Below are 11,500 nucleotides of genomic sequence, written 5' to 3' on the forward strand. Positions count from 1 at the left end.
AAAGAAGAGGAAAAAGAAAAACAAGGCCCAAAGTAAAGCCCAGTCAGAAGAGCAAAACAGAGTAGAAATGGCCACTGACAATAGACTGGTGGAAGATCCTCCAGGTAAGATTTAATTTTAGGAATTATGGATGGGAAATGCACAAAACAAAGTACAATTTTACTCCAATGATTGTCCTTGAATTTTATTATTAAGAAGAGAATCAAACACATTTTGTGTAGATAATATTATGTTGGCAAAGATATGATTTTCTATAAATAATGGTAATTGAACTAAGTGGTGTGCAATTTGGGCTGAAATCATATGCGTGATTTCAACATCAAACAAGTGCACAGTGTGAGTTCGATTTGAAATCACAAGTATGATTTCAGACCAAAATTGCATGACACAAGGTTCAATTACCACTTTATTACATCCATTTTGAAATCACCCAAATGCAGGACTTGGTAAGTTCAAATATTTTATTGATGCAGTACTGAGCCGGTCTGAAATTAAATTCATCCATTTTTTGGGGGGGAAAAGTAAGAGTTTTGGAAACAAAAGTTGCAAAATTTGCCATGTGATTCTCTTTGTCTTTCATTTTCCTGCAATTTGATCGGTTACTTTAAACAAGCCTTGAAATCTGATTGGTTCTTTTGTTTTTAGTGTAGCCACCTCATTTGCTGGAATAAAGATGCGATTTAAGGCAAAAAATGATGCGATTTGTGAATAAATCGCATCAATTAGAGCCAATCAGATTACAGGGACCACCAATGATTTCAAAATGGGTGTAATAAATAATGTAATTTTACTGATAAGTTTGTTATTACTGTATTTTTATTTATTAATAAAGTATTTATTAATTTAGATTATAAAACCTTTATAAACATATTTCATATCTATACAGGTACAAATAACCCTTTCCGTTCAACTGTAATAAAATGATATTTCCCACTAACACTATGAGTTTAAGATGCAATCATATTTTATAGCTAAACCATTTATTTGACTGAACTAAACTTAAGAGCCCATGGTAGATATGAGTGCTTGGGAAGTCCTTGGTGTTCCCAAAGAAGTTCAGAGAGGACTCAGTGAAGAAAGTTTTACTACACTAACCCCTATACAGACTCTCTCCCTTCCACCTGCAATATTCCACCACAGGGACATCATTGGTGCAGCAGAAACAGTGAGTTGAATCACAGCAGTTAGATTGGTGGAGGTCTCCTTTTTTTATGTGTACTGTTTGTGTACTTGGTTTCACAACTATTTTGAGGAATCCTTTTTTTTTTTGGAGAGGGAGAGAGAGAGAGGAAAAAAATAATTTTCAACATGTACATGTGTCTACTATGATGTACACCTAGCTCATTTATGTGTAAGAAGACTTTCCCACACATTATAGCAAACAGTTTCTATTACTTTAGAGCTGGTCTTTGACCTGAATTAATGTCTAAGTATTAAGTGATTGTTGAATAATTATAAATATGACTTTTGTAAGAGCACTCTTGAGGAGGGCTGTTGAGCTGAAAGTATGTGTATGATGTACCTCTTGAGAGAGAGCTCTGATTGACTGACTGATGGTTAAATTTTGCTCTCTTAAGAACTAATGTAATAGCTCTTCCTTCTTTATGTAGGCATTCTATATCTTCCTATAGTTGGTTGATGGAACATTATTTATACAAAAACGTGTATAACAATAAGATTGTCAAGATAAGTCCCTTCAAGTTGTAAGTTTCGTAGTTCTCATATCATTTGTTGGATAATGCCTTGAAATTGTCTGTTGAAGTTATGATAAAATCACTTGGGAGAAGGTTAGCTTCCAGGAATGGCTGGTTTTTGAGGAGGTTATTGTTTAAGAATATTAATTAAACAATTTTATGTATTTATTAGGGTTCAGGTAAAACACAAGCCTTTGGGATTCTAATTCTCACCCACATCCTTGGCCACAAGTCCAGTCAAGAAGCAGGTGAAACTACAGAACATACTACCAAAAATAATGCTACAAAAGCCACAGAAACTGGTAATGGAATGTCCAAGCTCAAGAAACCACTCCTGGCATTGATAATGACACCAACCAGAGAATTGGCTATACAAATAAAAAATCATCTCAAACAGGCTGCAAAACACACATCCTTAGAGGTAACATCATGTACTTAAATTGACAATTTGGAAGTAATCTCCACAGTTAGATTCTGTTTTCCCATTGTTAGAAACTCAATTATTACTTTATTTTTATTGGCCCAAGTCAATTTTGTCTCCTGAGCCTTCAATACTCCTCTTTTCAGTGGAGCAGAATGTAAACCTATCTCTTGTTTGAAAAGCATTTTTAAATTTTTTTGGGGAAACATGAATTTGTAGCCACAATAGGCTTAAGCAATTTAAATAATGATGAGTTAGTGCTGAAAACATTGTTATTCCCTCAAACATAAACTCTATTGTTTTTTGGTACCATATTCTGGACCGAAATAATTATGTTATCTTTGCCCCTTCACCAGCAAAGTATATAAAAACCCTTTTGTTCAGAGAATTACAATCCTAGCCCCTATGATGTACCATTTACCCCCTACCCTCCACTCCCTTGCCACCCCTTCTAGTCCTGTTTCAACTTTATCTTTTATTGGAGAAATACCCACCAAACAAATTACCTCAAAATTATTTGAATCAGTAAACAATTCCTTTTTTTTCAAGATTGTTGCTGTGGTTGGAGGAATGGCACCTCAAAAACAGCAGAGGCTTTTAAACAAGTGTCCTGAGATAATAGTAGCCACCCCGGGAAGACTGTGGGATTTGATTTCCGATGTAAGTACCTCATGTATCATAAGTTGTACTGATTCACTTTCTTTTAGAGATTTGAAACAGTCAACACACACTTATACATGTAGGTATGTTTCTCTTGAGATCGGTTGTCCTGTGTAGTTTTCAGCATGAATTTGGATTTCCAATGTCGTGTAAGTTTTTCCTGTAAACATTTTCTACTGCTCTGTAAACATCAATGCCAGGCTGTTTTTTTTTCTTTTTCATATACCCAACGGTGAAATCGGAGTGTAGCCTCTTTCTATCAAATAGATGATTCTAGAGATATCTGCTGGCGGCGTTTAATTTCAGGGTGAACAGCATGTCTGCCGTTTGGAGCACTTGAGATATCTTGTGATTGACGAGGAAAACAGAATGGTGGAGCAAGGCCACTTTCGAGAATTATCTTCTATATTGGAGCTCATTCATAGAAAGAGGCAATGGACTTCAATTTCCATCGGAGCTTGAATTTCTCTCAGGCTTCTCTTTCTGAAATTAATGGTTTTCATGACTGTCAACTTGTAAACTGAAATTTTAACTTCAATGTTTCCTTTTCGCAGTGATTATGATGAAGATGAGGGAACTGCAAAGCGAAGACGTCTACAGAAGTTTATTTTCTCTGCAACTTTAACTCTTCCAAAGTCTTTTAAGAGGAAAGGAAAAGAAAAGAAGATCATAAGTGAAGAAGGCTTTGGTAAATCACGGCATATTTGACTCAGAGTAATCGAAGCTAAAGATAGTATCAACGTAATTTATCAGCTATTACTGAAGGAATGAAATGATTTAAATAATCCATCATTTAAAACCCGAAAATTTGCTGCTTTATGAAGTGTGTCGAAGCTTGTATTGTGTTGTTTTGCTTTTGTTTTTGTTATCTAACATCTTAGTTAAACATGATTAAGTTGATCGGCTTGTGTTCTTCCGTTAACAGCAATACTCTTTGCATTTTACATTTTTAGTGTCGCTAATGGACAAAGTTGGGCTGCAGAAGAACAGTTGTAAAATTATCGATGTCACCAACAAGAGAGGAACCGTAGAAACCCTGACAGAAGCAAAGATCTCATGTGTAATTGAAGAGAAGGTTTGTAATTGTTGAGCTGACAAGGAAGAGAAAAACTTCGAGATTCAGGATACAATTTTTACTACTTTTTATTGTTGGTTTGAGCCAAATGCATCTACATGTACACCGCACTGTCTTGGAACATGATCCACGGAGCCACAGAGGTGTACCAAGTGAAATCGAAGGAGAACTACGAAACATAAAGTTGTTGTAAAAATCACCTCATTCAGATTTATTTGAATTTCCTTTCTAGGACCTATATCTCTACTATTTCCTTTCCCGGTACCCAGGCCGTACTTTGGTTTTCTCCAAAACTGTAGACTGCGTGAGGAGACTGGGCTCTTTGTGTAGGCTCCTGGACTTTAACCCGTGGGCTCTGCACGCCAGCATGCAACAAAGGCAAAGATTAAAGAATTTAGACAGGCCGGGTGAAAACTGAGTGGGATGGAAAAAACAAAAATACAAAAAACAATGAAACAAACGAAACAAACAAAAACCAGAACAAAAAAAACCAAACAAGAAACTCAACAAAACAAAGCAACTATTAGGAACCCAATTTTGTAGACAACGTGCTATTTTCCTGTTGCGTCTTTCTCGTTCTTTACTGCGCAACTTGCTTTGCGCAAAACACTGGGCGACACGCGTGCTATGTGGCCTTGGATCAGAATCATCCTGATCTTATCACTATTTTTTTTTCATCAAAACAGTGAGTATAGTTTACGAACTAACCTATCAATGGAATTTCCTTTTTTGATAGACTATAACTGGATCGCCTTGACTGATTAAAACCCGCCCCTCTCCTCCCTCAGAGAATATTTAAAGCTAGATAGGACTCACATCAGCCAATGAAATTTTGGCTGATTCTTTTCTTGCCTGTTAAATTTAAGCAAAGTGCGAGTGGCTTACTTCTGGCTACAGATGTGGCCGCGAGAGGTTTGGACATACCAGCTGTTGAGCATGTGATTCACTATCAAGTTCCGAAGGACCTTGATGTAAGTACGTGTAAGTATGTGTGTACGGTTGGTTAGCTTGTGCAGTTGGTTAGCCTGTGCGGCAGGCGGGAACGGGAGCGATTGCTTTTTGGCGGCAGTGCTTTCATTCTCCGCGAAACTCTACCTTGACAAAAGGCTTCGGAAGTCACGCTGCTTCAACCAACCATGCGTTGACCAAGGTGTGGGCTACAAGTCTCAACTGTAAGAGAAGCTCAACCAGAATGTGGATAGCAAAGTTCGAACGCCGTCGACGCCTGAATTCTTTATTTACCTCTAAATTTATTTAATTGCATATATTTAGTTATTTCTAAAACTTCATTTTCTAAATCTTTGTTTTGTTTCCGATTTGAGTTAATGTGTGAGGTTCACCTACCGAAATCAAAACATAATTCATTTCAGTTAATGAGTTTTGATTTAGGAAAAAAATTGACTCTGTTCAAATGCAGTTTATATGAGAAGAGTAATTTGTTATTGTTTATCGTCCTCAGTTGTATCTCATTTAATCATGAACTGTTGTGTAATGTAACCACAATGTAAGTATTAACTTTAGCGCAACCATCTTATGTGATTCTGCGTTCCTAAATTCTTTCTCTGTGTTCTTTGACAGCTTTACATTCACCGCAGTAGACGGACCGCTAGAGCAAGCAGGGAGGGTCTGAGTGTCGTTCTTGTTGGCCCAGAAGAAATGGGATCATACAAGAAAATTATGAAGGCGCTTAATGGAGGTGAAGTGTCTTTATTATGTCCAACGTATCTCTTTAACAGTCAAACTTTAAAAGGTTATTTGCAAATCCCCCTCAGTTTAAGGTGCCATTCGTCTAAATTTCCTTTTTAGTTAGAAAAATTTACGCCTTAACGTTAGTATGCATATTATACATGCATACTGTTCTCTATATATTTCTTAGGGTGTTGACATGGAGAATGACATGTTATTTAAGGGCAAATCCAGGGAAGGGCAATCTGTTGGGCTAAGGATGGCTTTTTCAGTCTGTTAATTAAAAAATGACAAGTAGTCTGCTTGTGTAGGTGGATAGTTCAGGCGATGAAGAACCCACTTCGAGATTCTGCTGCAAGTACAAAAAGGAGAACAAGCGTGTTCGGGTAAGTATTTTCGGGCTGCGTTTAAAATAACCTGTGCAAGTTGGCACGAACCTTTCAGTGAAATGGCACAAACCATATAGGAAATGTTATGAGCAATTTCCGACGTTATTCGTTGTGATGCAGAAGTAACCGCTGAGTCTCCTGTTCTTGGGGATTGTTTTAATGGTAAAATGTTTTTATCGTTTTCAAAATTTTACTTGACAGAACTTGAATTGTTTAAGTGGACTGTTAACGCGAAAACCAATGCTTGCGTAGATGGCCAGATCTCGCGCTCCGATCACGATCGTGAAAATAAGAGCACGTGAGAAGGATCTATTTTCACGGGCGACAAAAATCAAATTTTTGTCAGGTAATTTGGAACTTTGAATCCTGAAAATTGAAGTTTGAATCTTTTGGCATTCGACGGCTTACAATGGGCCAATGTTACCCCATTTAAGCCTGTACTGCTATATTAGTCACGCGCTTCAGTTCATCTGTTAAAAATACACTTTTTAGTATCTGGAAGCAGAGGGTTTTGAAGTTAAATTAACTTGGAAAAATATTTGATTGGTAGAAAATCCCGGGAGTGTAATATAAAATGATTTGATTTATAAAACGCAACATGCACTGTGAAGAGGAGTCCTCAGTTCTCCCTTTAGGTTGATTCCCGTATAGAGAAGTAGGCCTCTTGCAAAAAAGAAAATTGGTTGGGTCCTCTGCTAGTGCTTGTTTCCTGAATTTGAGGTCATATTCTCTTCTAGCATGATGACAACTGTGACAAGACTACAGGCAAAATACCTCATGAGAAAACCGCTGTGGTTGAGAAAGTAAACTTGACGCTCATTGATTCGCCAGTCAAAAGGTAACACTGGTTTCCAATATTATTGGTGCCCTCCTTTACGTTTCCTTACAATACATTTTATTATCAAGAGAATGGGCTTTTTTGTGCTTGTATTAATCGAAACTCGACGGTCGTTTGCTCGAGCAAGTTTTCCGGTGGCCAATGCGACCTGAACTTTCAATTAACAAAAGTTACAATCAAGAATACTGCTCTCGACTTTCGACTGGAGTATTTAAATTATTTCATACAATTCAAACAATCATACCTAATAATAAATCAGTCTGATTTTTTTTTCTTATCAAGGGTGTGTGTGGATATTGAGACGGGCGACAGTGATGAGTGCCTTTTCAAACCAGTCTTTGCATCAGAAAAGTGAGTCACTCAAATATATATACCATAAAATTTCCGTAGTAACAGTGAAGTCATTGAACGCGTTTACGAACAATTAACTCTGAGGGGTATATTTTAATTGTCTGATTATTTCAAAACGATGTCGGTGAGCGATCACCACACCTTGCACGAAACGTTAGAGAATTTTGCTCTCCCGCTCTGGCGTTTGAGAAACCTATGAAATTCTTTTACTGTCTTCCATAGAAATGTGGCTAAAAAGGTAAATAAGAAAGTGCTGACACACCAGTTGAACGACTCCAGCGATAGCAGTGAAGACGAACAAGGAACTGATTACTTAAACGACGACCCAATGTTTCCCATCTACCGACAGGGATTGCTTACGGGTTTGGCTTCCAGGAAAGTGGTAGATATCCTCTTCCATCCGCCTCGAGAACTTATTGCACGTGCTGTTCCTTCTGCTGTCTCCGAAAATTCTGTCTTTGTGGTGGAAATATCTGCCCCACACATAAAGCACTTTAAAGATGTTCTGGCGACGACCTTGGTGCATGGAATCCAACTGGAACGAAACAGCGACGTATTATAGTATTATATACTATATAGTATATAGTATGATACTACCGTGCTTCCAACAAGAGGAATCCTGTTCGTAAGGCTTCCCAATCAGAATATGATGATCATGAGGCACAGGTCTATAAATGTACGAGAAGCTTCTACAGGAATGAATCCTCCCCCGATTTGCAAAGGATTTTCATTTATCTGACAGGTAAGACTATTTTAACAAATAAATAACAGTGAGGTCCTTATAGAAAAATCTCAAACTTTGAGTGGAGGCCTAGCGGTATTAACCTAGCGATAGCGAGGTCATTACGACAAGGCCTCAGTTTGAGAGGTTCCTGCTACAATGAATAAACAGTTGAGGTTAGTAAGACATTTGTAACATGGATCATGAAAAAAGCTTCCGAAGAAAGAGAAAGTCAATTCCAACCAAAGGTCAAACTGCTCAAGTGAAATAAGTAAACTATGGCGTTCTCCGAAAAGTGGTGTGTGGCCAAAAATAGGAAACAAAATTATTGACAAAAACAAAAAAAAACAAAATTTTTCTATATTCGAGTGAAAAACGTCCATCTTCAAAACCTCACCGTACAAAAATTTACGTCCTCATTAGTCATAATGTAACAAATCTGACCAGCAAAAGGGGGTTTTAATCAATACAGCATATCACACCAGTGCACAACATCTGGTTACCAAGTGCATTCAAATATCAAAACCTTTATTAATTTTCATCTTCTCCTTTTTCAGATTCCAACGGAACGATTCACGATTTTGCTCTTCTGCAATATGTTTTTGATGATAATGAACACGAAGTTAAAGTTAAACCACATGGAAATTCTAAAAGTCTTTCCAAAGAATATTACCGCACTTCGCATACTACCATGGAGCGGTTAAAAGAGCTCGCGAAATCTGACCCTCCCAAGACGGTGTTTTTCAAGAGTATCGAAGAAAAGGGAACAATTTAAAACTTTATAAACGCAGCTAGCCATGCCAGAAATGTACAACAGATAAAGAACATTAAAAAAACCATGGAAGAGCAACCTGGGGATTCTACACTCGAGCTGATAGACATGCGAAGCAAGGAAACAGAGACAAAGAGAACGCCTTCGTCCGTAAAGTAGAGACCTCGTCAGATCCTTGTGTTGTCCTAACCACTGACCAGCAACTTAATAACGTGGAAAGATTTTGCACAAATCCTAGCCAGTTCAGTATTTTAGGAGTCGATCCCACTTTCAATTTTTGGAGACTATTATGTGACTCTTACTACATACAGGCATCTCCTTCTCCGAACCAAAGAAGACAAGAATCCAGTCCGGATTGGACCAACCCTAGTTCACCACAGAAAAGAACCATCCAGATATTACGAGCTCTCGTCTACCATGAGAAAGCTAAATGCAAAAACCCAAAATGTTCTAGTATATGGTACTGACGGAGAAAAGGCATTGGGTGAGGGTTTCGGTAGACCTCTCCCTTATGCCCAGCATTTACTCTGTGACCTGCATATGAAAGAAAACATAGTGTCAAAAATGAACGAACTTGGAATACGGGGCAAACCATCAGAAGTCATTCTAAGTGACATCTTCGGAGGAGATATTGGTTGTAAGAGGGTTCCTGGTCTTATAGACTCGGAAAGCCACGCCCAGTTCGTGACCAATCTGGAAAAAAATGAAGGTGGAGTGGCTTTCCTTACACCCACTCTCAGAGCGCTTTGTTACTTAATTTTGTAAGTACAAAGCGGAAATTATAAGGCAAACGATGACAGCTGAATTGAGATCCATGGCTGGTCTAGGCTGGCCACCAGGTGTATACGATCAGAACGGAAATGAATATATGAACTCGGTTCTACAAAGAGAGAAACAACTTACAAGGAAAAGGAAGCTTTCTATTCCCGAATTTGCCAGGTTGCTGCAGACGGTGATGAAAAGACAGAGAACAGAAGAGGATTTAGCATTTATTGGCTCGGAGAGCTAAAAATGGACAAAAATTACGAGGAAGAGGGAATGAAGGAGTCTGTCTTTTACAGGAAGACGAGAGCGCAACAAGAAGCGGCGCTCAAAAAATTTCACAATCTCCCAGTAAAGACAGTTGACATAATTCCTATCGACCTGGAAAACACAAATGAAGCGGACACAATGTCACCATTGAGTTTGCCTCTAGAAGATTTTGGCATTATCCGGGTTCCCTTCAGTATTCTAGCACGTATGTACCATCGTGCATCGTTGATTTTGGCGCGCAAAGAAGAAAATATCCATCCCGATCCTGGAAGAGGGGACAATTTGCCACGTTATGTGGCAAACGAGGCAATTGATGCTCCATCGTATGCAGTTTGCAAGAAACGTACCGTGCGACGTGGAACATATTATGTGTGCAGCGGCACTTGTATCGATTTTAAAGCGTATGACATTTGTGCTCATACCTTAGCTGTGGCTGAAATGGGTCGTTCATTGACTGAGTTCGTTCATTGTTACAAGACAACGAACCAAAGACCTCCTAACGTGGATGCCTTGATTCACATGGACCTCCCTCCTGGACGTGGGTCAAAAAAGACCAAGGCAACACAAAGAAGGACAGGTGCTACAAATAAAAAAAGAAAGGAAGTTGTGGAGAGTTACACTAACACCTCTCCAACTGACCAATCAGCATCGAATCCGGCGTCGACTTTAGTAAGATCCTCAGGAAACAGAGGCACAGAGAAGGAAGCAGAGAAGACAACAACACAAAAAGACACAGAAGAGCCTCAGGTATGTATATATTGTAAGGATCATTCACAGTTAATACAGGGTGTAATGCGTGATTCTGTTATCTCGGGTTTTAGATCGGTGAAAGGTTTCAAATTTTTTTGTGTGATTATGCTGCCAACCGTTTGATTTTTTATATCGTCTATGATCATGGTAAAGTCCCGCTATATGTTAGCTCTGTGCAAGTCGTTCTATTTCACTAACTGGTGAGCTAATTGGGTTGAACGAAATAAAAACTCTATCAAATAAAGCTTGTCGTGATAATGCGCGGCAAGTCGAAAAAAACAGTTCTCCTAATCACAGAACCTTTCATTCGTAGAAATGGCCTGCAGGACATAAGGTTTATAAGGATTTAGCATCTGGCGAGACCGTCGGCTCGTTGCATAATTCCCACGCAGCCACCGACTAATCTTGGCTGTTAACTAAAATGCCATTAATTTTATTCTATCTGCAGATTAATAGCCCCAACACATCAACGCCGGTAGTTCAAGAAGGTAGTTTCCAGTTGAGCCTTCTTAAAAGATGCAGCCCTCTGGTGAGAAGGTGTAAGGGTGTCTTGAAACTAAGGCGTGGTGAAGACTTTTTTATTCCCAACCCACCAGAAGACCTCGTCATAATATCAAGCGCTAGACGGGCCTACTGGCAGAATGGAGAGCAAAAGACTGGACGATTAGGAAACGTATACTTTCACTGTAAGGTTGAGTGCGTCCAAAAACTGCAGCCCCAATTTATTCCCTTCTTGGTGATCATTTCGGCGGCAGTTAAGCGTGAATTACTCGAAGTTCATCGAAATCATATACAGAAAGAGCTAGGTCTCTAGAGTACATATGGGGGAAAAAAAATGCCAAATTCAGGAAATGATAAATTCTCACCATTTATTAATATGTGACGGTCACTGTTTTGTTTGATGACATACAATCACAACAAAAGGTGCTATAACATGTGTAGACAGAAAAGTTACCGTGGCCCATTTCCGCACAGCCCGCACACTTAAAACTTTATTTGTACAATTTGGTTTTTCCTATTAGTGCATAATATTTTGATTTGGCCTGCAGTTAGCAAACATTTATTGAACTCTGACTGTTTCAGAAATTGGAAAGTTTTCTCTCGAGTCTTT

At 38.6% G+C, this 11,500-nt stretch overlaps 2 protein-coding genes across 2 annotated transcripts; both read left to right on the plus strand.

Annotated features, from left to right (window-relative positions):
* Window positions 1–5,428: 5,428 nt before the first annotated feature.
* Window positions 5,429–7,676, plus strand: LOC149045540 (uncharacterized). Its single transcript, XM_089205915.1, has 5 exons — window positions 5,429–5,546; window positions 5,848–5,922; window positions 6,663–6,763; window positions 7,046–7,114; window positions 7,337–7,676. The coding sequence occupies exons 1-5, from the start codon at window positions 5,541–5,543 to the stop codon at window positions 7,674–7,676; spliced, it is 591 nt and encodes a 196-aa protein (XP_089062041.1). The 5' UTR covers window positions 5,429–5,540.
* LOC149045541 (uncharacterized) lies at window positions 7,337–11,260 on the plus strand. The gene is made up of 3 exons (XM_089208253.1): window positions 7,337–7,856; window positions 8,393–10,386; window positions 10,838–11,260. The coding sequence occupies exons 2-3, from the start codon at window positions 9,619–9,621 to the stop codon at window positions 11,201–11,203; spliced, it is 1,134 nt and encodes a 377-aa protein (XP_089064379.1). The 5' UTR covers window positions 7,337–7,856; window positions 8,393–9,618; the 3' UTR covers window positions 11,204–11,260.
* The last annotated feature ends 240 nt before the right edge of the window (window positions 11,261–11,500 follow it).

Source organism: Pocillopora damicornis, chromosome 5 (genome assembly GCF_964200805.1).
Source record: "Pocillopora damicornis chromosome 5, jaPocDami1.2, whole genome shotgun sequence".
Classification (NCBI taxonomy): Eukaryota; Metazoa; Cnidaria; class Anthozoa; order Scleractinia; family Pocilloporidae; genus Pocillopora; species Pocillopora damicornis.

Coding starts and splice junctions, on each gene's coding strand:
- LOC149045541 (XM_089208253.1), top strand. CDS start 9,619: ATGGACAAAAATTACGAGGAAGAGGGAATGAAGGAGTCTGTCTTTTAC. Junction 10,387..10,837: donor AAGACACAGAAGAGCCTCAG/GTATGTATATAT, acceptor TTCTATCTGCAG/ATTAATAGCCCCAACACATC.
- LOC149045540 (XM_089205915.1), top strand. Junction 5,923..6,662: donor AGGAGAACAAGCGTGTTCGG/GTAAGTATTTTC, acceptor ATTCTCTTCTAG/CATGATGACAACTGTGACAA. Junction 6,764..7,045: donor ATTGATTCGCCAGTCAAAAG/GTAACACTGGTT, acceptor TTTCTTATCAAG/GGTGTGTGTGGATATTGAGA.